At 44.9% G+C, this 27,279-nt stretch overlaps 1 protein-coding gene across 5 annotated transcripts in view; it reads right to left on the bottom strand.

Moving 5' to 3' along the window:
- LOC139275951 (C2 domain-containing protein 2) overlaps positions 1-27,279 on the bottom strand; it is a 111,946-nt gene that overhangs the window by 51,802 nt on the left and 32,865 nt on the right. For all 5 annotated transcript variants that reach the window (XM_070893192.1, XM_070893190.1, XM_070893194.1 and 2 more), the window contains 2 exons: positions 14,712-14,807; positions 5,199-5,318 (listed from right to left, as the gene is read on the bottom strand). In XM_070893192.1, coding sequence (XP_070749293.1) covers positions 5,199-5,318; positions 14,712-14,807 — 216 coding nt within the window. The remainder of the gene's footprint in view (positions 1-5,198; positions 5,319-14,711; positions 14,808-27,279) is intronic.

Here is a 27,279-nt window from a genome sequence, read left to right as displayed (position 1 = left end):
GCACAGGCATCTTCCACCCCTTCGATTGGAGTTCAGGATTGCAATGTCGGGTCTTTCATTGAAACATCTGTGAATTCGTCCCTTTTGGTGTGGAAGCAAGTCATCCTCGTTCGAGGGACCGCTTATGATGATGACGACGACTATTAGTCAGTCTGTCACACAATTTTGAACGTCATGGACTGCAGGTTATGTCATTCACTGGCAGGTCCATCTGCTTTAATTCATGTCGTCTTTGTATAATTTTTAACCAGCGGACCAAAATAAAATTGACAGCCATATTAGGAACTCATCCAACCATTGGCGCCCATGCCTCCAGCTGCCTAACCACTATGCTCTGGAATTCCCTTCCTAAATTCCATCTCTGATCAAGCTTTTGATCATCCCATCCAATACTTTTTCCTTTCTTTCTTATGCCTCTTTGAAGCCCGGTGGGTTTTTTTTCTACCCTAAACGAGGTGTTATACAAATACAACTTGTTATTGTAAATTTTAATGTTAAAAGACTATAGATTGTAGTTATACCGCAGGTAGTGTAAAGCCAAAACAAAACCTTAAAAAATTACCTCCTGGACATCTCACACCACGTCAAAATCTCATCATAGCAACACAGAAGGCTCGCTTTCTTTCCATCTCCCCCCAAAATGTACATGCAAAATGCACCATGTTTGCTCCTGCTCTAGTAGTGATGAGTTGCAAATTAATTTCTAATTATTCAATCTGAACCTCTGGAAGATCACACAATGCAATTATGGAGGGGGAAAAAAAGGGCCATTGGTCCCATCCTTCCAACAGAGGAAGGGCAGGCTGCCGCTCTACCTAGCTTAAACATTCATCATCATAGGCAATCCCTCGGGATCCAGGAAACATAGAAACATAGAAAGTAGGTGCAGGAGTAGGCCATTCGGCCCTTCTAGCCTGCACCGCCATTCAATGAGTTCATGGCTGAACATGCAACTTCAGTACCCCATTCCTGCTTTCTCACCATGCCCCTTGATCCCCCTAGTAGTAAGGGCTTCATCTAACTCCTTTTTGAATATATTTAGTGAATTGGCCTCAACAACTTTCTGTGGTAGAGAATTCCACAGGTTCACCACTCTCTGGGTGAAGAAGTTTCTCCTCATTTCGGTCCTAAATGGCTTACCCCTTATCCTTAGACTGTGACCCCTGGTTCTGAACTTCCCCAACATTGGGAACATTCTTCCTGCATCTAACCTGTCTAAACCAGTCAGAATTTTAAACGTTTCTATGAGGTCCCCTCTCATTCTTCTGAACTCCAGTGAATACAAGCCCAGTTGATCCAGTCTTTCTTGAAATGTCAGTCCCGCCATCCCGGGAATCAGTCTGGTGAACCTTCGCTGCACTCCCTCAATAGCAAGAATATCCTTCCTCAAGTTAGGAGACCAAAACTGTACACAATACTCCAGGTGTGGCCTCACCAAGGCCCTGTACAACTGTAGCAACACCTCCCTGCCCCTGTACTCAAATCCCCTCGCTATGAAGGCCAACATGCCATTTGCTTTCTTAACCGCCTGCTGTACCTGCATGCCAACCTTCAATGACTGATGTACCATGACACCCAGGTCTCTTTGCACCTCCCCTTTTCCTAATCTGTCACCATTCAGATAATAGTCTGTCTCTCTGTTTTTACCACCAAAGTGGATAACCTCACATTTATCCACATTATACTTCATCTGCCATGCATTTGCCCAATCACCTAACCTATCCAAGTCACTCTGCAGCCTCATAGCATCCTCCTCGCATCTCACACTGCCACCCAACTTAGTGTCATCCGCAAATTTGGAGATATTACATTTAATCCCCTCGTCTAAATCATTAATGTACAATGTAAACAGCTGGGGCCCCAGCACAGAACCTTGCGGTACCCCACTAGTCACTGCCTGCCATTCTGAAAAGTACCCATTTACTCCTACTCTTTGCTTCCTGTCTGAAAACCAGTTCTCAATCCATGTCAGCACACTACCCCAATCCCATGTGCTTTAACTTTGCACATTAATCTCTTGTGTGGGACCTTGTCGAAAGCCTTCTGAAAGTCCAAATATACCACATCAACTGGTTCTCCCTTGTCCACTCTACTGGAAACATCCTCAAAAAATTCCAGAAGATTTGTCAAGCATGATTTCCCTTTCACAAATCCATGCTGACTTGGACCTATCATGTCACCTCTTTCCAAATGTGCTGCTATGACATCCTTAATAATTGATTCCATCATTTTACCCACTACTGAGGTCAGGCTGACTGGTCTATAATTCCCTGTTTTCTCTCGCCCTCCTTTTTTTTAAAAAAGTGGGGTTACATTGGCTACCCTCCACTCCATAGGAACTGATCCAGAGTCAATGGAATGTTGGAAAATGACTGTCAATGCATCCGCTATTTCCAAGGCCACCTCCTTAAGTACTCTGGGATGCAGTCCATCAGGCCCTGGGGATTTATCGGCCTTCAATTTCCCCAACACAATTTCCCGACTAATAAGGATTTCCCTCAGTTCCTTCTCCTTACTAGACCCTCTGACCCCTTTTATATCCGGAAGGTTATTTGTGTCCTCCTTAGTGAATACCGAACCAAAGTACTTGTTCAATTGGTCTGCCATTTCTTTGTTCCCCGTTATGACTTCCCCTGATTCTGACTGCAGGGGACCTACGTTTGTCTTTACTAACCTTTTTCTCTTTACATATCTATCGAAGCTTTTGCAATCCGTCTTATTGTTCCTTGCAAGCTTCTTCTCGTACTCCATTTTCCCTGCCCTAATCAAACCCTTTGTCCTCCTCTGCTGAGTTCTAAATTTCTCCCAGTCCCCGGGTTCGCTGCTATTTCTGGCCAATTTGTATGCCACTTCCTTGGCTTTAATACTATCCCTGATTTCCCTTGATAGCCACCTTCCCTTTTTTATTTTTATGCCAGACAGGAATGTACAATTGTTGTAATTCAGACTTGCTTCCACTCTTAGCATGCGTTCTTAGGTGGCTGTTCAGTCCAATACGAGAACCACAGTCCCTGTCACAGGTAGGACAGATAGTGGTTGAGGGAAAGGGAGGGTGGGACTGGTTTGCCACACGCTCCTTCCGCTGCCTGCGCTTGATTTCTGCATGCTCTCGGTGTTCTGAGAGAGGTGAATAACCACAGTAAATACTTCCAAAACAGATTTCTCACTGTCCTCAAGAAAGGATAAAACAGTGAAAATTCCTAGTTATTGATTGATGATCATAATTTATGGGAGGGGGGCCTAATTTCTCTGAACAAAAGTCAAGTCTGTTAACTTTTGTCTGTAATGAATAATTTGCCGTAAAAAAACACAACTTAGCCCTGCAATTTTCTTGGTGGGTAATTAATTGTGAAGAAAAACAGGCATGCTCTTGGCTTTGAAATGAACTCAAGTGGCTTTTTAGCCCAGAGCGCTGCGTAAAGAAATGTAACGGGGCTCATAACATTTCAGATCACTTCAACTATGAGAATTACCGATGTCAAGTCATGGAGATTTTAGCAAGCTCTTGGAACGTGGGATGAGCTCAGATTTATTCAATGCCAATCCTTCATTGAGAAGGATAACCCTGGGAATCATACGCCGCTTAGCTCAACATCAATGCTAAATAAAGAACTAGAATATATAATGAAGTCATTCAGAAGCATCCAGCAAGAGCAAAGGCAATAAATCACAGCCAATTATGGTCAGTGGAAAGACTGCAGTAGCTTACAAATGCAACGGGATCCTCCGAGGACAGAATGGAGTTAGTGGATTCGGGCGATGCAGTTAATTTTATGAATCTAGGTGTGTTTGGTAGAGAGGCATTTCACAGGAGAGGAACAGATAAAAATCCAAGAACCCATGGGATCATGAACAAGGCTATAAATCAAATAGAAAAAGTGGCAGCAATTTAGTCACTCCAGAATTGGAGAGGAATGAGCAATAGAGATTATTGGTAGCAAAATACCCAATCCCCTCATTATGGGATCTTCACAATGCGTTTACAATTAAAGTGGTGAATAACCTAGTATAAAATAAGCCAAATCGAAGTGGGCTGTCGAGTGCTGCCTCCACGCAGCCAGCAAGGGCCTGGAGCAGTAATCTGGTATTGGCACCACGGCAACACGAAGAGCAGTGGGAACCCAACACGGGTCATGATAGGCATTAATACAGCACACCTCGGTGACTGTACATGATTACTCCTCAGGTCAGACTGGCAGGTCAGGTTAAGCCCGCCTTCTCAGTACAACTTGCAGAAACCTAGGCTGGTGCTGCTCGAAATTTCAGTCGACTATAATCTGGCCACCATGAGTTTTTTTTTTTAATTATTCCTTCACAGGATGTGGGTGTCGTCAGCAAGGCCAGCATTTATTGCCCATTCCAAACTGCCCTCGAGAAGGTGGTGGTGAGCTGCCTTCTTGAATACAATGAAGTGACTCGCTGGGCCATTTCAGAGGGCAGTTAAGAGTCAACCACATTGCTGTGTGGCTGGAGTCAACTTCCCATTACTGAATGCACCTCTCATACCAGCCAATTAGATTCTGCTCCCATTAGAAGACAGATCAAAATGAAGCTTGATTCAAGCACTCAGTCTTGATGGGTTTTTTTTCTCACTAATTTCCATCAACTAAACATAAATCTGTTTTGGCAAATCATCTCCAGCACATCACTGCTGTGTTGTGGAACACCGCACACAACTTGGGGGAAGACAAGACCTGCATTTATATAGCGCCTTTCACGACCACCAGATGTCCCAAAGCACTTTACAGCCAATGAAGTGCATTTGGAGTGTAGTCACTGCTGTAATGTGGGAAACGCAGCAGCCAATTTGCACACAGCAAACTCCCACAAACAGCAATGTGATAATGACCAGATAAGCTGGGTTTAGTGATGTTGATTGAGGGATAAATATTGGCCCAGGACACCAGGGATAACTTTCAAAATAGTGCCTTGGGATCTTTTACGTCCACCTGAGAGCGCAGATGGGGCCTCGGTTTAACGTCTCATCCGAAAGACGGGATAGCAGGGAAACGGGAAGTCGACAAAGACAGAGCCTCACAATGAACCAAATGCAAATACATACATATTCTTCTGTATTTAAAAGAGGTTGTGTCTTTGAAAACTGAAATTTAAAAAGAAAAAAAGTGTTGGCCCCTATCTCAATGTTTAATAGCCTCCTTGAAATAATAAGAAAATCCAAGATTCTTTCCAAATTGTACCTGAATATGAAGTGGAGACACTTGGACATTAAAGGATTCCAGTCCCATGGCAACAGGCGAGTCCTGGGTCACACTGATAGAAAACTGAGCGTGCTCTCCAGTTACATGGCATCCAAAAACCTAAAATCAGATTCACAAGTTTTACTGCAGAGTCTGCACCAAATGCATTACATGTCTCATCAATTAGCTTATAAGATGCAGTTACTCATAAGGTCAACTAGCAGTACTATTCTAGTAGGTCTCAATTCTCTATTTTACTTAGCCAATTGTAGCTACTTAAATATGATTTTTTCAAAAAAACAAATCCAGTTTGTTTCATTCTCCCTTTACCTTCACCTGCAGGTGCTAATTCATGCTGGGGTATGCTCTCGCAAGTGCCTGGCTCCCTTGGATACTTCTCCCCCATATCCATTCCTCGAGAGAGAGAGAGTCTCGACAGCGAGTCTAGTGGAAAATGGGGCGGAGCCATCAGTAGCTGGAACCCTGGCAGACTTTCCTCTCTCTCCTTAGCTTAGGAAAGGAATAAGGAATCCAAGGAAAGGAATACAGAATCCAACTGTAGAGCCTTTGGAACGGCTAATTCAGTATATAGATGAAGGATTGTATGTAAACCCTTCCCAATCGCTGACTCTGCCTCAGCAGTATACCAAGTAAACCAGCAGCAAACAAAGGTTTGCATTTGGCTGGTACATTATGTAGAATTTTCTGGTAAATCAACCACAAATTGTTTTCATCGAGTTGCAGCAATGACAATCACACACCAACAACTCAAAGCACCAATTGTCAGTGCTTCAATTGAATCCAGGATAATCAGATTCATTCATTTTCCCTCTCATTCACAATGCTCCCAAAACCTCTGGATGAGATTACAGCTTTGGGAACATCGCCAGTCAGGGATGCAATTGTAAAAATATCAATACAGTGGCAATAGTTTCACAACAACAAATAAGTTCCCTCCAATAATGTGATACCCAAGTAAACTTCCCCACATTCACGCAGAACAGAAAGTCCCAGGTTTCTAATCTTTGCTGAGTGAGCTGACCTTCGCCAGGAGAGAATTTGGGGTGCTACAATTGGCCCTTAAGATATTTAAAGTGGAGATAAACAGATTTTTGAATGAGAATGAGAGTTTCTGTAGGTATATAAAAAGGAAAAGGGTGGCTAACATAAATGTTGGTCCCTTAAGAGGACGAGACCGGGGAATTAGTAATGGGGAACATGGAGATAGCAGAAACTCTGAACAAATATTTTGAATCAGTCATTACGGTAGAGGACACTAACAATATTCCGACAGTGGGTAGTCTAGGGGCTATGGTGGGGGGGTGGGGGGGTGGGGGGGAGGGAGGAACTTAACACAATCACAATCACTAAGGAGGTGGTACTCAATAAGATAATGGGACTAAAGGCAGATAAATCCCCTGGACCTGATGGTTTGCATCCTAGGGTCTTGAGAAGTAGCGGCAGGGATTGTGGATGCATTGGTTGTAATTTACCAAAATTCCCTGGATTCTGGGGAGGTCCCAGCAGATTGGAAAACTGCAAATGTAACGCCCCTATTTAAAAAAGGAGGCAGACAAAAATCAGGAAACTATAGACCAGTTAGCCTAACATCTGTGGTTGGGAAAATGTTGGAGTCCATTATTAAAGAAACAGTAGCAGGGCATTTGGAAAAGCAAAATTCGGTTAGGCAGAGGTCAGCATGGATTTGAGAAGGGGAAGTCATGTTTGACAAATTTGCTGGAGTTCTTTGAGGATGTAACAAACAGGGTGGATAAAGGGGAACCAGTGGATGTGGTGTATTTGGATTTCCAGAAGGCATTTGACAAGGTGTCACATAAAAGGTTACTGCACAAGATTGGGTTCACGGGGTTGGGGGGGGGGGGGAATAGCATGGGTAGAGGATCGGCTAACTAACAGAAAACAGAGTCAGGATAAATAGTTCATTCTCTAGTTGGCAATCAGTAACTAGTGGGGTGTCGCAGGGATCAGTGCTGGGACCCCAACTATTTACAATCTATATTAACGACTTGGAAGAAGGGACTTTGTGTAACGTAGACAAGTTTGCTGACGATACAAAGATGGGAGGAAAAGCAATCTGAGAGGAGAACACAAAAAATCTGCAAAAGGACAGACAGGCTAAGTGAGTGGGCAAAAATTTGGCAGATGGAATATAATGTTGGAAAGTGTGAGGTCATGCACTCTGGCAGAAAAAAAAAAATCAAAGAGCAAATTATTATTTAAATGGAGAAAGATTGCAAAGTGCCGCAGTACAGCGGGACCTGGGGTTACTTGTGCATGAAACACAAAAGGTCAGTATGCAGGTACAGCAAGTGATCAAGGACAATGGTATCTTGGCCTTTATTGCAAAGGGGATGGAGTATAAAAGTGGGAAGTCTTACTACAGCTATGTAAGGTATTGGTGAGGCCACACCTGGAATGCTGCGTGCAGTTTTGGTTTCCATATTTATGAAAGGAGGCAGTTCAGAGAAGGTTCACTCGGTTGATTCCGGGGATGAGGGGATTGACTTATGAGGAAAGGTTGAGCAGGTTGGGCCTCTACTCATTGGAATTCAGAAGAATGAGAGGTGATCTTATTGAAACATATAGATTATGAGGGGGCTTGACAAGGTGGATGCAGAGAGGATGTTTCCACTGATGGGGGAGACTAGAACTAGGGGGCATGGTCTTAGAACAAGGGGGCCGCCCATTTAAAACAGAGATGAGTAGAAATTTCTTCTGAGGTTGTAAATCTGTGGAATTCGCTGCCTCAGAGAGTTGTGGAAGCTGGGACATTGAATATATTTAAGACAGAAATAGACAGTTTCTGAAATGATAAGGGGATAAGGGGTTATGGGGAGTGGGCAGGGAAGTGGAGCTGAGTCCATGATCAGATCAGCCATGATCTTATTGAATGGCAGAGCAGGCTCGAGGGGCCAAATGGCCTACTCCTGCTCCTATTTCTTATGTTTTTAAGCTAGGGAAGTTGGGGGGCTGGGGGGGGGGGGGGGGGGGGAGTAGAGGTAGATCCTGGCTCCCAATCATCCGGAGATACCTGCTGAAAATTATGAGAGAACTCCCAAAACAAGGATTCAATGCCCACACTACTAGCTGCATTGTTAAACAAGTGACCCGTGGTAAGGCATCTCGCCAAAGGTGAATGAGGTGCTCAAAAACAAAAAACTGCACTAATAGAAGACCAATCAGTTCTCTTAAAATGTAACGTTATATATGGTATATATAATTTTATAATTCACACAAAAGTAACAAAAGTCATTTTTACTTCCATCATCTTGTATTTTGTTAGACTGTTTTGAAGTATAATCATCAAGAAATCACGTTGCGGAGATAAATATAAAATGGAACATATATGGTGTGGGACAGGGCAATGAAAACCCAAGTAACAAAGCAGTAAATTACCTTTCTGTAAAGCAGAATCTTCTCCCAGTGGCTAACTTAACAAGTTTAAAAAGGACTAAAGCAACAAAACAGTATTTTATTCTCAGGCTACATACACACAAGACTGTTGCATGTCCTGTGGTACCCGGTTGCTGTATTGTGACATGAACACCTGGGTAAATTATCTTTATAGTGAAGGAGATGCAAATAGTTCATTCCTTTTTTCTCCCCCTCCCTAAATGGAAGCATTTGGAATGAATACAGGAACCTGGGAAGAAAGCCTGTTTATATTACATTGACTCTCCCCAATCATGGAAAAGGTAATGTGTCCCAGTGAGCCATATTATGAAGGAACATAGGAACAGGAGGCGGCCATGCAGCTACTTGAGCCTGTACCACCATTCAATTAGATCATGACTGATCTGTATCTCCACCATAGCTCTATATTCCATAACACTGTTATCGAACAAAACTCCCTCTCAGTTTTGACAGCTCGAATTGTCTCAGCATCTGCAGATTTTTGGGGGAAGAGAGCTCCAGATTTCTACTACTTTTTGAGAGAAAAATTACTTCCGATTTCACTCCTAAATGGCCCAACTCTACAATGTTATGGTTATGTCCCCTTGTTTTCGATTTGGCCACCAAAGGAAATAGATTCTCCAAATCTACCCCATCAATTCGTTTGAACGTTTTAAAAAAACACCTCGATCAGATCACCCTTCAATACTCAAAGGAATGCACGCCTAGTCTATGCAACATGCCCTCATAATTTAACCCTCTAAGCCCAGATATAATAATTAGTTATAGATTGTTTCCATTGGTTGGCAGTACAGTAACAAGGGGGCACAAATTAACAGTAACAAGGGGGCACAAATTAACAGTTAGGGAAAAAAATCATATACAGAGTGTGATCAGAATATGAAATTCTCTGCCAAAAGTGGTCAATCAAAGCATGATCATTCTTTGGGAATTGGATAGTTACTTGGAAAAAAAGATTAAAAGGACCCGAGGAGCAAGCGAGAGAGGAGGGGACTAGGCTGGGAGCCTCATGTGGGTAAAACAGGCACATGCATAATGAAGGGAATGGCCTGTTTCTCTGCTGCAACAGTTTAGGATTCTAAACAGCAGTTGGTGAATTATGTGGGAAAGGAACTAACAGGTAGAGCGCAATGAATTAATCACCAATAATATTTTTTAAATGCAATGCTTAAATAATTGAAAGCAGTAAGGGGTGGGGATTGTTTAAAAGATGGTCATTGACTGGGTTTACAGAAGGAATAGGAGCAGGAGTAGGCCATTATAGTTTCATAATTTAATTATTAAATGCTTTCAGAAATAACCAACTACACAAATATAAATCATACAACATAAAACTACGGTAATCTATCAATACAAACAAAATGAGTGTGGATATAACATTTCCTGTTCATACAAGGCACATGAGATACTCACTCAAAGTGGAATCATAGGTTTCTTCCCAACCATCGGCCCAATGAGAAGTAACGTAAACTGGGAACAAAACCAAGCTGCCACAGCTCAAAGCTGAGGATTTTGATCATTTCCCATCTACGCAACTTTTAATTTCCTGCAGGGATACACCATCACTGCCAATGAACCTTGAGAAAACATGGTTCGGCCTCAACTGGAGTATTGTGTCCAATTATGGGCACCACCCTTTAGGAAGGATGTGAAGGCCTTCGAGCGGGCGTAGAAAAGATTTACAAGAACTGTTCCAGGGATGAGGGACTTCAGTTACATAGATATCTGGAGAAGCTGGGGTTGTTCTCCTGAGAGCAGAGACGGTCGAGAGGAGATTTGATAGATGTTCAAAATCATGTTCCCATTGGCGGGAGGGTCGAGAACCAGAGGACAAAGATTTAGTGATTAGAAGAAACAACAAAGACGACACGAGGGGAAACTTTTTTACGCAGCGAGTGGTTAGGATCTGGAGTGCGCTGCCTGAGAGGGTGGTGGAGGCAGACTCAATTGTGGCTTTCAAAAGGGAACCGGATAAGTAGCTGAGGGATAAACATTGTGCAGGGCTACAGGGAAAAAGCGGGGGAGTAGGACTAGCTGAAGTGCTCTTGCACGTTGAGCCGAATGGCCTCCTTCTAAAAGGACAAAGGGTGTTAAAAAAACAAGCCTGAAGGCTTTGTGTCTTAATGCAAGGAGTATCCGCAATAAGGTGGATGAATTAACTGTGCAAATAGATGTTAACAAATATGATGTGATTGGGATTACGGAGAAGGGCTCCAGGATGATCAGGGCTGGGAACTCAACATCCAGGGGTATTCAACATTCAGGAAGGATAGAATAAAAGGAAAAGGAGGTGGGGTAGCATTGCTGGTTAAAGAGGAGATTAATGCAATAGTTAGGAAAGACATTAGCTTGGATGATGTGGAATCTATATGGGTAGAGCTGCAGAACACCAAAGGGCAAAAAACGTTAGTGGGAGTTGTGTACAGACCTCCAAACAGTAATAGGGATGTTGGGGAGGGCATCAAACAGGAAATTAGGGGTGCATGCAGTAAAGGTGCAGCAGTTATAATGGGTGACTCAATATGCACAGAGATTGGGCTAACCAAACTGGAAGCAATACGGTGGAGAAGGATTTCCTGGAGTGCATAAGGGATGGTTTTCTAGACCAATATGTCGAGGAACCAACTAGGGGGGAGGCCATCTTAAACTGGGTGTTGTGTAATGAGAGAGAATTAATTAGTAATCTCATTGTGCGAGGCCCCTTGGGGAAGAGTGACCATAATATGGTGGAATTCTGCATTAGGATGGAGAATGAAACAGTTAATTCTGAGACCATGGTCCAGAACTTAAAGAAGGGTAACTTTGAAGGTATGAGGCGTGAATTGGCTAGGATAGATTGGCGAATGATACTTAAGGGGTTGACTGTGGATGGGCAATGGCAGACATTTAGAGACCGCATGGATGAATTACAACAATTGTACATTCCTGTCTGGCGTAAAAATAAAAAAGGGAAGGTGGCTCAACCGTGGCTATCTAGGGAAATCAGGGATAGTATTAAAGCCAAGGAAGTGGCATACAAATCGGCCAGAAATAGCAGCGAACCCAGGGACTGGGAGAAATTTAGAACTCAGCAGAGGAGGACAAAGGGTTTGATTAGGGCAGGGAAAATGGAGTACGAGAAGAAGCTTGCAGGGAACATTAAGGCGGATTGCAAAAGTTTCTATAGGTATGTAAAGAGAAAAAGGTTAGTAAAGACAAACGTAGGTCCCCTGCAGTCAGAATCAGGGGAAGTCATAACGGGGAACAAAGAAATGGCAGACCAATTGAACAAGTACTTTGGTTCGGTATTCATTAAGGAGGACACAAACAACCTTCCAGATATAAAAGGGGTCAGAGGGTCTAATAAGGAGGAGGAACTGAGGGAAATCTTTTAGTCGGGAAATTGTGTTGGGGAAATTGATGGGATTGAAGGCCGATAAATCCCCAGGGCCTGATGGACTGCATCCCAGAGTACTTAAGGAGGTGACCTTGGAAATAGCTGATGCATTGACATTCATTTTCCAACATTCCATTGACTCTGGATCAGTTCCTATAGAGTGGAGGGTAGCCAATGTAACCCCACTTTTTAAAAAAGGAGGGAGAGAGAAAACAGGGAATTATAGACCGGTCAGCCTGACCTCAGTAGTGGGTAAAATGATGGAATCAATTATTAAGGATGTCATAGCAGCACATTTGGAAAATGGTGACATGATAGGTCCAAGTCAGCATAGATTTGTGAAAGGAAATTCATGCTTGACAAATCTTCTGGAATTTTTTGAGGATGTTTCCAGTAAAGTGGACAAAGGAGAACCAGTTGATGTGGTATATTTGGACTTTCAGAAGGCTTTCGACAAGGTCCCACACAAGAGATTAATGTGCAAAGTTAAAGCACATGGGATTGGGGGTAGTGTGCTGACATGGATTGAGAACTGGTTGTCAGACAGGAAGCAAAGCGTAGGAGTAAATGGGTACTTTTCAGAATGGCAGGCAGTGACTAGTGGGGTACCGCAAGGTTCTGTGCTGGGGCCCCAGCTGTTTACACTGTACATTAATGATTTAGACGAGGGGATTAAATGTAGTATCTCCAAATTTGCGGATGACACTAAGTTGGGTGGCAGTGAGAGCTGCGAGGAGGATGCTCTGAGGCTGCAGAGTGACTTGGATAGGTTAGGTGAGTGGGCAAATGCATGGCAGATGAAGTATAATGTGGATAAATGTGAGGTTATCCACTTTGGTGGTAAAAACAGAGAGACAGACTATTATCTGAATGGTGACAGATTAGGAAAAGGGAAGGTGCAACGAGACCTGGGTGTCATGGTACGTCAGTCATTGAAGGTTGGCATGCAGGTACAGCAGGCGGTTAAGAAAGCAAATGGCATGTTGGCCTTCATAGCGAGGGGATTTGAGTACAGGGGCAGGTAGGTGTTGCTACAGTTGTACAGGGCCTTGGTGAGGCCACATCTGGAGTATTGTGTAGTTTTGGTCTCCTAACTTGAGGAATCACATTCTTGCTATTGAGGGAGTGCAGCGAAGATTCACCAGACTGATTCCCGGGATGGTGGGATTGACCTATCAAGACAGCATGGATCAACTGGGCAGAAGAATGAGAGGAGACCTCATAGAAATGTTTAAAATTCTGACGGGTTTAGACAGGTTAGATGCAGGAAGAATGTTCCCAATGTTGGGGAAGTCCAGAACCAGGGGTCACAGTCTAAGGATAAGGGGTAAGCCATTTAGGACCGAGATGAGGAGAAACTTCTTCACCCAGAGAGTGGTGAACCTGTGGAATTCTCTACCACAGAAAGTAGTTGAGGCCAATTCACTAAATATATTCAAAAGGGAGTTAGATGAAGTCCTTACTACTCGGGGGATCAAGGGGTATGGCGAGAAAGCAGGAAGGGGGTACTGAAGTTGCATGTTCAGCCATGAACTCATTGAATGGCGGTGCAGGCTAGAAGGGCTGAATGGCCTGCTCCTGCATCTATTTTCTATGTTTCTATGTTTCTATGTTTTCTGTGCTGTAACCGTTCTGTGATTCTATGACTGCCTGGGACATATTGATGAGAGTCATTAAAAAAACAAACATTCTAAAAAGGGTTTTCTGCAGAGACTGAGATCAGAACAGACTGTACATTGCTGGTTAAAATGACAACGATAAAACTCTTTCATCCTAAGAAATGCTGGAAAACTACTGGTAAACCATCAAACAGCAGCAAACAGAAGGCTGTAAAAACAGAAAAAAGGTGCAACAGTTTGTAGGTTAACAAAATTCCCGAGCCATTGTTGTGTAACTCTCACTATGTGCAGTCTATCATCACCAAGTGATTTGCAAGTCAATCAAAGCCCTTTAAAACCTAGGTCACTCCAATTACAAAGCTGCCAGATGAATAAGTTCATCTTTGGAATAATGAAGCAGTCTCGAAAATAAAATTCCAGAGTTTGTTACCACTATGATTCAAATCAATGAGGAATGATTAAACCTGGTTGGATCAAAGCTTGGCTTGTGATGGTCCTGAACAATGTGGGCTTCAGGAGCTGGCTATTCAACGGCCTCTTTGCTAGAATCACATCCACTTCAGCAAGATGCTCCTGTTGAAGCCAGCCACACTCGCCAAAATAGACGTTGCCATATTTGAAGAGAGATGAAACAGATGTTACACAAGCAATATCTTACAGCTCTGGGTCATCAGCAAACAATGCCAGGGTCAAGGAGAGGCCCACACTGTTGAACAACAGCTCCAAGGCTGTCAGAAGGAAGAGGCAGATAGCCTACTGACCGGCTTCAGTCAATGCCATCCCCAAGCCTGTCACGAGGAGATGGGCAAGCGAACTTTCACTCCCTGTAGGGGAAATACAAGCTGTAGGTCTGTCCAGCTGCATGGTTAAGATTGGGAAGTCACTGTGTAAGCAATTATAGGGCACACATTCACATCTTGCCTCTCTACGGCACAGAGCTGGGAACACAACATACACTGGCAGAGAGTAAAGGCTTTGTCCAATTTATCCAATCCAATATCCAAGACGAAGAAACTCAAATGGATTTCACTTTGCCGCCAAAAACACCACAAACCTACTGCCAACACACTGCATCATACTCACCAAGTGCTGTTCCGATTTGATAACGCTGGTAACATGACTCAGAGCAAGTGGAGATGAATGTGGACCCACTTTATCAATTGTGAGCTGGAAGGAACTCTGCAATAAAAAACAGAAATTAATTCCCAATTCTTTGGCAGTAAACCCCAAGGGTACATTATTAAGAACCTGCAGCACCAGTGTTATCGCTCGGCTTTATTTTTAACTTTTGTTTGTACCTGTATGCTAGTGGGAAAAAAAATGGCATTGAACAAATGTTTAATACTGTGTGATATACTTTGTGATCAAAGACAGATGCATAATTACTTGTTCTGTACTCCCGGTGTTGCGTAACTCTCTCCAGTCACATCCCAAGTTTGGCAGTACAAGAATCAAACAAGAAAGAGGAAGATAGATATGTCACAGTAGCTTCTGCGTGAGTCCACGCAAATACATTTAAGCAAAAGCATGAGAAACACCTGCCGCACAAACAGTGGCTGAACTTTCAGAAGAGGTTCAATCCTACCCAGTGCCCAACCATAATGGCCCGTCATTTGTGGTCAGCGGCAAAGCAAAGGCGTCCGCCACTGGCCCTGAAGGAAGCGTCCCACAGTGATCTTGCGATCTCCGTGTCGAGTAGTTCGGCTTTTCAGACTTGCAATTGAAGTCAGCGCAAGTTATGGGGAATTCAGTAAGCGGGCTGCTTGACATCAGCAAGCGATCTAAGCTGCTAATCACAATGCAGAATTCACAGACAGCAAACCAAGTGAGCAAGCTTTTTTGAATCTAATCTTTTGAAAATGTGAGAGCAAAACAAATATTGGGGGCTCTCACACTGGAAAAGGCAAACCTGAAATAATGAACATTTTTTTTAAATTTAATTATTAAAATGGATACATTTGACACTCCACAAAATTTAAGTTAGTTTTTCAGGGCCATAATGTTTGTTTAGCAGTCAGACAATACACCGTTAAAAGCCCAGTTACACTTTTAAGTGGGTATTTAACAGTGATATCAGTTACCTGATTCCACTGATTCCCGGCTCAGTGGCGGGGCAGGGGTTCCCACAGTGCAGCCAGTGTCACTATGATTACCCACTGCAGATTCTGGGCCAATATAAATTGGTTGGGAAATCCAGCTCGGTTATCAAATGAGAGACATATCTTTATAAAGCTGCAGTAACTGAGCAGTTTAAATCAATCAATCGTGCACACACAAAGTTTGGTCACACTGATTAGTTGGCTGGTATGATGGATTGTGTTTTTTTAAAATCTAACACTTGAGTAAACCCAATTGTGGGGGGAAAAGAAAAAAAAATGACGACATTAGCCTTTCACCTCTCGGCTAAAATTAACGTGCGCTGTATCTTAGCTATAAAATGTCCTAGTTTGGGCAGTATCAATCCAGATCTCCGAGGCATGGGTCCATCCCTTGGTAATCTCACTCCAAGGGGTCTTAGAATTATGGAATCGTACAGCACAGGAGGCGGCAATTTGGCCCATTGTGCCTGTGCCAGCTATTTGAAAGGACATCACCCCCACCCACCACCTCCTCTTCCTCCTCCCCGCAACTCTTTCCCCATAGCCCCATCACAGTATGGCTAGTTGGGGAAATAGAGGTCACACAGGAATTGCTCTTGTAAAGTTAAAGTAGAGGGAGTTTACTCTCCCTCTAGCCATGCTGCCTGAATTGGAAGTCCTGATGCAAACGCTTGGTACTTGAAACAGGAGGTGCATGCGCACACAACGATGCCGTGAAAAACAATGCAAACTAACTATATAATTAAACAGTTTTCATGCTGAATGTTAGGGTTCAAATTACTTTTCTTTTTAAATAGCTGAGTGCGTGCAGACAGAAACTGGCTCTAGAAGATGGATGCCATGAAAGTTGCTCCCACTAGACCAAGGACACGATGTTCGTAGCTTTCAAGAGCAAGACATGCAGAAATTAGGCTAGAAAACCAACAGGCAAGTCAGGCCTCCCCATTCTAGCCTTCTGTCAGCAAGGGCAGATATCAATGACGAAATCTGACACCGCCTTCAGTGTGCTAGTGCAGCCTTCGGTTTCCTGAGGAAGACCAGGATCTCAAACCCGGCACCAAGCTCATGGTCTACAGAGCAGTAGTGATAACCGTCCTCCTATGTGCTTCAGAGACATGGACAACGTACAGTAGGCACCTCAAAGCACTGGAGAAGTATCACCAATGTTGCCTCTGCAAAATCCTGCAAATCCATTGGCAGGATAGACGCACCAATGTTAGTGTTCTCGCTCAGGCCAACATCCCCAGCATCGAGGCATTGACCACGCTCAATCAGCTCCGATGGACAGGCCACATCGTCCGCAAGCCTGATACAAGACTCCTGAAACAATCACTCTACTCCAAGCTCCGTCACAGCAAGCGTGTCCCAGAAGGGCAGAGAAAACGCTTCAAGGACACCCTCAAATCCTGAGAAAAAATTTTACATCCCCACCGACTCTTGGGAATCCCTGGCTCAAGACCGCTCAAAGTGGGGGAGAAACATCCGAGAAGACGCCGAACACAGAGTTTCTCCGTCAGGAATACGTGGGAGTCAAGTACAAACAGCGGAACGACAACCCAAGCACCCCACCCACCCGTCACTTGCCCCACCTGTAAATCCCGCATAGGACTCATTAATGTGGAAACACGTCATCCTCGACTCCGGGAAACTGCCCAAGAAGAGGAGTTTAACAAATAATAGTTGATGGTGGTCAGTGGACACAGAAGTTTAAACGGATAGAAGGAGGGATAAGAAAAGCTGTGACACTGGTACAGTTTGTGAACTTTTTGGATAGATACAGAATACTGAAGTGCAGAACTGACTTTTGCATTATTGGCTTAAATTTGGAGGCTGGTCTTAGTGGTGGCAACTTTTGTGGTGTCTGGTAGAGGACAAATAGTCCGGTAATAGCTTACAGAGGCAGACAGTGAAAGTTTATTGCTTAAATGATATGAAGCTAATACCTGGAGGAGTAGGGAGATTTAGGGCTCCATGTACAGAAATCACTAAAAACTAAAGGCTAATGGAATGTTAGCCTTTATCAGAAGGGGGCTGGAATACAAAGAGGTGGATATTATGCTATGGATGTATAAAGCTCTGGTTAAGCCACCTCTCAGGAAGGATAATTGGCCTTTGAGGGTGTGCACTGCAGATTCACCAGAACTTCTTAAACTCTCCGCTCACCACCCCGCTCCATGAAGTAAATGACTGAGTTCAGTAATGGTCCCATTATCACCCCGCATGCACAGTTGAATTGAAAAGAAAAAGCGAGTTATCTGAATCCACTCCTTCCCTCCAACCTCTCTTTTTTCCTCAATCTCCAACCTTGCTCATCCTGCCCCATTTTAACAACACTACTCTCAATCGTCCTCCGAGCTTGCTCCTTCTACACATCAAATATTTATTTCTAATATTTGGTCCTGCCTGCTCCATGTACATCCCCCACAGTGCTGGAGTCGGTCACAGCTGCCTATTCTAACCTGGAGAGGTACACAATAGAAAAGGCACCAAATGCGGCAACCTGCAAACTCTACTCAGCCCAGTTATGTTGACAACGAACTCTGCTCCAACTCGCTCTCTTTCTCTCTCTCTCAAAACTGAACTGCTGTCCTTCCTCCCACCATTCTCAGGCTTGGCAGGAGTGAAGCAAGATGCGATCTCCTCCATTGTTCCCTTGCAGATGCCTGCACAAAGGATTTTGTCCCTTCACTGCGTTTTTCAGGCTCTGCTCAAAGCTTCCCGTTCACATTTACAGCATCCAAACTCGTCAGTTAGAATAGTGCCAGTTATACAGGCACCACGTCTCAAATCCAGCAACCTCGGGATACAGATTGTACCAGTTTTCGGATTTCAGACAAGAAAATCTATGGGCTGGACGGACAAGGCGCGGCCTCGCAAAAGCCGGTTTCCGGGGCGTGATGTGCACGCGCCTTTTCCGATCCGTCGAGATTTCGCCGAAGAGCCTGGTCGAGGGTCATTCAGCAAGGCTTGGACCGATCGCGCGCCATTTCTCCGAAGAGTGGGGTTGCGAGTCCGACCCACTGGTTTTTGGACAATAATTCCAGATTCTAGACTACTGAATATTAAATGGGATTTTCTCAATAATGTCCAGTTTTCTGACAATTCCAGTTTTCGGACAGCCGGATTTGAGACACTGTACCTGTAATCCAGCTTTATCTGAATAGATCGTCCCAAGCCTGAAGCTCATGTCTGCATTATGCAGTTGTACCGCGGGCATGTGTTACGACAGCTCTTGTGTTGGCAAAGCAATGCCAGGACTGACCGTACAGTTGTCAAACTTTCCTGCAAGTGTCAGCTGTGACTCAGTGTTGCACTCTCGCCTCCGAGGCAGAAGGTTGTGGGTTCAAACCCCACTCCAGGGACTTGAGCACAAAAATAAAATCTAGACCGACATTCCAGGGCAGTGCTGAGGGAGCACTGCACTGTCGGAGGTGCCATCTTTCAGATGAGATGTTAAACCGAGGCCCCGTCTGCTCTCTCAGGTGGATGCAAAAGATCCCACGGCACTATTTCGCTGAAGAGCAGGAGTTATCCCTATTGTCCTGGCCAATATTTAATCCCTCTATCAACATAACAGCAAGCTCCCACAAACTGCAATGTGTTATGTGCAAATTGGCTGTCGCGTTTCCTACATTACAATGGTGACCAAACTCCAAAAGTACTTCATTGGTTGTAAAGAGATGTCCGGTGGTTGTGAAAGGCACTACATAATGGCAAGTCTTTCCTTCTAAGAACACTCTGTTCTTACAATCAAATTATCTGGTCATTCCATTTTTAAACATTATAAAAAAACATCAAATCATCTGGAGTGGACCAGATTGGAAACTATTCCCGGGGACACCCTGCAAATGCTGACTCACTTCTGGAACCCCTTTCCCAACTTCCAAAATACACAGAGTCAGCTACCTAAAAGGAAGGCCATTATTGCAGAAAATTAGCATTCGGCAACAGAAACACAAAAGTAGGTCAACAAATGTGGAGAAATAAATAGCATGCAGAAGCTCAGGATGCTGTGCTCATAGCATGCACTGTGCCCAGAACGACAGACCAGGAATACTGCCTACCCACAGATTCCCTGAGATGTCATCATGCAACCCTGTAGGTTTAAAAAAAAACTCAGCTACAAACAAGGGGTCAGTAGCAACTAGAACCACATCTCAAACAATAATGAAGGACTGGAGATGGTGGGAGTAGACATAGAAAATAGGTGCAGGAGTAGGCCATTCGGCCCTTCGAGCCTGCACCACCATTCAATATCATGGCTGATCATTCCCTCAGTATCCCTTTCCTGCTTTCTCTCCATACCCCTTGATCCCTTTAGCCGCAAGGGCCATATCTAACTCCCTCTTGAATATATCCAATGAACTGGCATCAACAACTCTCTGCGGTAGAGAATTCCACAGGTTAACAACTCTCTGAGTGAAGAAGTTTCTCCTCATCAGTCCTAAGTGGCCTACCCCTTATCCTGTCTCCTGGTTCTGGACTTCCCCAACATCGGGAACATTCTTCCTGCATCTAACCTGTCCAGTCCCGTGAGAATTTTATATGTTTCTATGAGATCCCCTCTCATCCTTCTAAACTCCAATGAATAAAGGCCCAGTCGATCCAGTCCCTCCTCATATGTCAGTCCTGCCATCCCAGGAATCAGTCTGGTGAACCTTCGCTGCACTCCCTCAATAGCAAGAATGTCCTTCCTCAGATTAGGAGACCAAAACTGAACACAATATTCCAAGTGAGGCCTCACCAAGGCCCTGTACAACTGCAGTAAGACATCCCTGCTCCTATACTCAAATCCCCTAGCTATGAAGGCCAACATATCATTTGCCTTCTTCACCACCTGCTGTACCTGCATGCCAACTTTCAATGACTGATGTACCATGACACCCGGATCTTGTTGCACCTCCCCTTTTCCTAATCTGCCGCCATTCAGATAATATTCTGCCTTCGTGTTTTTGCCCCCCGAAGTGGATAACCTCACATTTATCCACATTATACTGCATCTGCCACGCATTTGCCCACTCACCTAACCTGTCCAAGTCACCCTGCAGCCTCGTAGCGTCCCCCTCACAGCTCACACCGCCACCCAGCTTAGTGTCATCTGCACACTTGGAGATATTACACTCAATTCCATCATCTGAATCATTAAGGTATATTGTAAATAGCTGGGGTCCCAGCACTGAGCCCTGCGGCACTCCACTAGTCACTGCCTGCCATTCTGAAAAGGACCCGTTAATCCCGACTCTCTGTTTCCTGTCTGCCAACCAGTTCTCTATCCACATCAGTACATTACCCCCAATACTATGTGCTTTGATTTTGCACACCAATCTCTTGTGTGGGACCTTGTCAAAAGCCTTTTGAAAGTCCAAATATACCACATCCACTGGTTCTCCCCTGTCCACTCTACAGTCATACAGACTGACAACAGTCATTCGAAAGCTGGTGTGCTGCTTTCTTTTACAGCCCTGTTAAGAGCTGGAAATGTTGTCACCCCAGTCAATAAGGAGTCATTTGCAACCGTACCGTTATATATATATACACACACTGGCAAATGTGTTTGAATGGAAATACTGACTCTCAAGTAAGACACATAACTGCAGTCTCTGCCATAAAAAGGACTCACTTTCCTCCTCTTCTTTAGGCAGTCCCTTGGAGTCGAGGATGACTTGCTTCCACACTAAAAATTAGTTCTCAGGTGACTGATGAGTCCAATGCGGAACCTACAGGCTGTCACAGGCGGGGCAGACGGTGGGTGGGGAGCTTGGGTTGTCGTGCGCTCCTTCGGTCAGGATCACAGCTTGCATGTCGCCGTGAAGCAGGCGGAGAACGGTGACAAACTTTTGAGGGCAGCCAAATTTGAGGAGGACACTCCATAATCCTTCACGGTTGACAGTGTCGAAGGCCTTTGTGAGGTCAAAGGCAGCCATGTACAAGGGTTGGTGCTGCTCCCTGCATTTCTCTTGGATTTGCCACACGGTGAAGATCTTGTCCATTGTGCCCCTTAGTGGGCGGAATCCACATTGCGACTCTGGGAGGGGGGCTCCAGCCCCAGGGAGAAGGCGATTGAGGAGGATGGATTCTTGCGATGACTTTCCCTGTGACCGATAAAGGCTTGCTTTATCATCCAGCTCAAAAGGGCTTCAAGAACTGTCAATCCCAAGAATAAATAAGATGCTGTGCACTCAATAGCCAGATATGGTTCTAGTTGCCAGGACATTTTGGAGGGGGAGGGTGAACAGCCAGTTGTCGTGGTGCAGATAGGTACCAACGATGTAGGTAAAAAAAACGGGATGAGGTCCTACGAGCTGAATTTAGGGAGCTAGGAGTTAAATTAAAAAGCAGGACCTCAAAAAAAGGTAGTAATCTCAGGATTGCTACCAGTGCCACGTGCGAGTCAGAGTAGGAATCACAGGATAGCTCAGATGAATACGTGGCTTGAGGAGTGATGCAGGAGGGAGGGATTCAAATTCCTGGGACATTGGAACCGGTTCTGGGGGAGGTGGGACCAGTACAAACCGGACGGTCTGCACCTGGGCAGGACCGGAACCAATGCCCTAGGGGGAGTGTTTGCTAGTGCTGTTGGGGAGGGGTTAAACTAATATGGCAGGGGGATGGGAACCTACGGAGGAGGGAAGTAAAATGGGGGCAGAAGCAAAAGGTAGAAAGAAGAAAAGTAAAAGCGGAGGGGAGAGAAACCTAAGGCAAAAAATCAAAAAGGGCCACGTTACAACAAAAGTCTAAAGGGACAAAGTGTGTTAAAAAGACAAGCTTCTGTGCCTCAATGCGAGGAGTATTCATAATAAGGTGGACGAATTAACTGCGCAGGCAGCTATTAACGAATATGATATAATTGGAATTATGGAGACATGGCTCCAGGGTGACCAAGGCTGGGAACTCAACATCCAGGGTATTCAACATTCAGGAAGGATAGATAGAAAGGAAAAGGAGGTGGGGTAGCGTTGCTGGTTAGAGAAGAAATTAACGCAATAGTTAGGAAGGGCATTAGCTTGGATGATGTGGAATCGGTATGGGTAGAGCTGCGGAATACCAAAGGGCAGAAAACGCTAGTGGGAGTTGTGTACAGACCACCAAACAGTAGTAGTGAGGTTGGGGACAGCATCAAACAAGAAATTAGGGGTGCGTGCAACAAAGGTACAGCAGTTATCATGGGCGACTTTAATCTAGTTGCAGTTATGGCGGAGGAGGATTTCCTGGAGTGTATTAGGGATGGTTTTTTAGATCAATATGTTGAAGCAACTAGAGAGCTGGCCATCCTAGACTGGGTGATGTGTAATGAGAAAGGACTAATTAACCATCTTGTTGTGAGGGGCCCCTTGGGAAGAGTGACCATAATATGGTAGAATTCTTTATTAGAATGGAGAGTGACACAATTAATCCAGAAACTAGGGTCCTGAATTTAAGGAACGGTAACTTCGATGGTATGAGATGTGAATTGGCAAGAAGAGACTGGAGTGTGATACTTAAAGGGTTGACGGTGGATAGGCAATGGCAAACATTTAAAGATCACATGGATGAACTTCAACAATTGTACATCCCTGTCTGGAGTAAAAATAAAAACAGGGAACATGGCTCAACCGTGGCTAACAAGGGAAATTAGGGATAGTGTTAAATCCAAGGAAGAGGCAAATAAATTGACTAGAAAAAGTATCAAACCTGAGGACTGGGAGAAATTTAGAATTCAGCAGGAGGAGGGCAAAGGGCTTAATTAGGAGGGGTAATAGAGTATGAGAGAAAGCTTGCTGGGAACATAAAAACTGACTGCAAGCGTTTTTATAGATCTGTGAAGAGAAAAAGATTAGAGAAGACAAACTTAGATCCCTCGCAATCAGAATCAAGTGAATTTATAATAGGGAACAAAGAAATGGCAGATCAATTGAACAAATACTTTGGTTCTGTCTTCACTAATAACCTTCCAGAAATACTAGGGGACCGAGGGTCTAGCAAGAAGGAGGAACTGAAGGAAATCCTTATTAGTCAGGAAATTGTGTGAGGGAAATTGAAAGCCGATAAATCCCCGGGCCTGATAATCTGCATCCCAGAGTACTTAAGGAAGTGGCCCTAGAAATAGTGGATGCATTGGTGATCATTTTCCAACAGTCTATCGACTCTGGATCAGTTCCGATGGACTGGAGGGTAGCTAATGTAACACCATTTTTTAAGAAAGGAGGGAAGGAGGGAAAGAGAAAATGGGGAATTATAGACCGGTTAGCCTGACATCAGTAATGGGGAAAATTTTGGAATCAATTATTAAAGATGAAATAGTAGCGCATTTGGAACGCAGTGACAGGATTTGTCCAAGTCAGCATGGATTTATGAAAGGGAAATCATGCTTGACAAATCTTCTGGAATTTTATAAGGATGTAACTAGTAGAGTGGACAAGGGAGAACCAGTGGATGTGGTGTATTTGGACTTTCAAAAGGCTTTTGACAAGGTCCCACACAAGAGATTAGTGTGCAAAATTAAAGCATGTGGTATTGGGGGTAATGTACTGATGTGGATAGAGAATTGGTTGGCAGACAGGAAGCAGAGAGTCGGGATAAACGGGTCCTTTTCAGAATGGCAGGCAGTGATTAGTGGGGTGCCGCAGGGCTCAGTGCTGGGACCCCAGCTATTTACAATATACATAATGATTTAGATGAAGGAATTGAGTGTAATATCTCCAAGTTTGCAGATGACACTAAGCTGGGTGGCAGTGTGAGCTGTGAGAGGATGCCAAGAGGCTGCAGGGTGACTTGGACAGGTTAGGTGAATGGGCAAATGCATGGCAGATGCAGCATAATGTGGATAAATGAGAGATTATCCACTTTGGTGGCAAAAACAAGACGACAGAATATTATTTGAATGGCGGCTGATTAGGAAAAGGGGAGGTGCAACGAGACCTGGGTGTCATGGTACATCAGTCATTGAAGGTGCAGGTGCAGCAGGTGGTGAAGGCGGCAAATGGTATGTTGGTCTTCATAGCGAGGAGATTTGAGTATAGGAGCAGGGAGATCTTGCTGCAGCTGTACAGGGCCTTGGTGAGGCCTCACCTGGAATAGTGTGTTCAGTTTTGGTCTCCTAATCTGAGGAAGGACGTTCTTGTTATTGAGGGAGTGCAGCGAAGGTTCACCAGACTGATTCCCGGGATGTCAGGACTGACATATGAAGAAAGACTGGATCGACTGGGCCTGTATGCACTGGAGTTTAGATGAATGAGAGGGGATCTCATAGAAACATATAAAATTCTCATGGGACTGGACAGGTTAGATGCAGGAAGAATGTTCCCGATGTTGGGAGAGGGATAAGCCATTTAGGACTGAGATGAGAAGAAACTTCTTCACTCAGAGTTGCTAACCTGTGGAACTCTCTTCCAGAGAGTTGTTGATGCCAGTTCGTTGGATATATTCAAAGAGGGAGTTGGATGTGGCCCTTACGGCTAAAGGGATCAAGGGTATAGAGAGAAAGCAGGAAAGGGGTACTGAGGGAATGATCAGCCATGATCTTATTGAATGTTGGTGCAGGCTCGAAGGGCCGAATGGCCTACTCCTGCACCTATTTTCTATGTTTCAAAACACCAGAATTTCAATAGACATTCCCGGTGACAGTGGAATGAAGAAAGATCGCGACAGTGCGACTGAATCATTTACATGTATTAATTGATCCTTGGACTGAAAGACATTAGGAACTCCTTTCTCGACCCCCTCTCCCCCCCCCCCCCCCCTCCTACTTTCTAATCGCTTCTGAAGATAGCAACTCATTGAGATACAATTCCACCAGCATTGGCAATTCTCTGACCTCCTGCCAAAGTGACCATTGTTCACATGTGAGTCTAGGTAATAAATGCTTGCAGACTGCTTTAAAAAAAGACTTGCATTTATATAGCATCTTTCACGGCCTCAGGATGTCCGTTTTACAGCCAGTGCAGTGTAGTCACTGTTATAATGCAAGAAGGACGGCAGCAAGGTCCCACAAACAGCAATGTGATAATGACCAGAAAATCGGTTTTAGGTTCTGGTTGAGAGATAAATATTGGAGAACGCCCCTGCTCTTCGTCGAAATAGCGTCATGGGATCATTTATGTCTACCCGAGGGGCACCTTCGAACAGTGCGGCACTCCCCCCCCATACTGCACTGAACTGTCAGCCTAGGTTTTGTGCTCGGATCTCGAGTGGGACTTGAACCCACAACCTCCTGACTCAGAGGAGAGAGCGTACCCAGTGAGCCACAGCTGACACTATTATACCATGGGAGCTTCAACCAGCAGGCCAATCATCTCCTTACTTCATGTTTAGACACACGACAGAGAAAGGAACAAACAGGTATGCGGATGGGTTTAGATGAAATAGGGCGGGAGGAGGCTCGTGTGGAGTGTAAACACTGGCATAGACCAGTTAGGCCAAATGTCCGGTTTCTATGTAATTCGATATAATCGAGCAGCAATCAGTTACTGGTTGCAGGTGCAGCAAGACTAATTCTATATAGTGACCTACACATCACCATAGGCAGTCCCTGGGAATCGAGGAAGACTTGCTTCCACTCTTAACACGAGTCCTTAGGTGGCTGAACAGTCCAATACAGGAATTACAGTCTCTGTCACAGGTGGGACAGACAGTGGTTGAGGGAAAGGGAGGGTGGGACTGGTTTGCCGCACCCTCCTTCCGCTGCCTGCGCTTGGTTTCTGCACGCTCTCGGTGATGTCATCCCAGCTGCTCCACCCGATCCTCGACAACACCCGGCGAGCGAAGTGAGCCGCCCCCCGCCAGCGGCACCCAGACCCTCCCCCATCCCCAACCCCAGCGGCCCCCCCCCCTCCCCTCCACCGGCAACCAGACCCTTCCCCATCCCCCACTCCAGCAGCAACCAGGACCCCCACCAACCCCCCTTCCCCCAGCACCGACCGGGACCCCCACCAACCCCCCTCCCCCCAGCACTAACCAGGACCCCCACCACCCCCCCTCCCCCCAGCACCGACCGGGACCCTCACCAACCCCCCTTCCCCCAGCACCGACCGGGACCCCCACCAACCCCCCTCCCCCCAGCACTAACCAGGACCCCCACCACCCCCCCAGCGGCAGCAGCGGTGCCTCTCCGCCAGCATGGCGTTTGGGCCTCCTCCTCTTCGACAACCTACATTGCAACAATCACAACAGTTCAAAAAGTACTTAATTGGCTGTAAAGCGCTTGGAGACATCCGGTAGTAGTGAAAGGCGCTATATAAATCCAAGTTTTTCTTTTTTTCTTCTTCTTCCATTGCTACATTGGCTCGAGATTAACTAACGCATAACAAACCAGGGATGGAACCTGGGACTTGCCTGCTCCAAGATTCAGTACACCACCACATTGCTCTGAGTAAATGCACCATCAAGGAGTTGTGCATTTTTTTGCAGCACTACCACACAAGAATTATCACTGATCCTGATTATTGAACCAAGTGTCAGATTGGCTCAGTAAGAAGCACTCTTTGCCTCCATGCCCAGGTTATGAAGCACGTAGGCTGACACTCTAGTGCAGTACTGAGGGAATGTTGCATTGTCACAAGTGCCATTTTTTGGAT

This window comes from Pristiophorus japonicus, chromosome 11 (assembly GCF_044704955.1).
Source record: "Pristiophorus japonicus isolate sPriJap1 chromosome 11, sPriJap1.hap1, whole genome shotgun sequence".
In the NCBI taxonomy this organism is placed as follows: domain Eukaryota; kingdom Metazoa; phylum Chordata; class Chondrichthyes; family Pristiophoridae; genus Pristiophorus; species Pristiophorus japonicus.
This window is presented reverse-complemented; position numbering and strand designations above follow the sequence as displayed.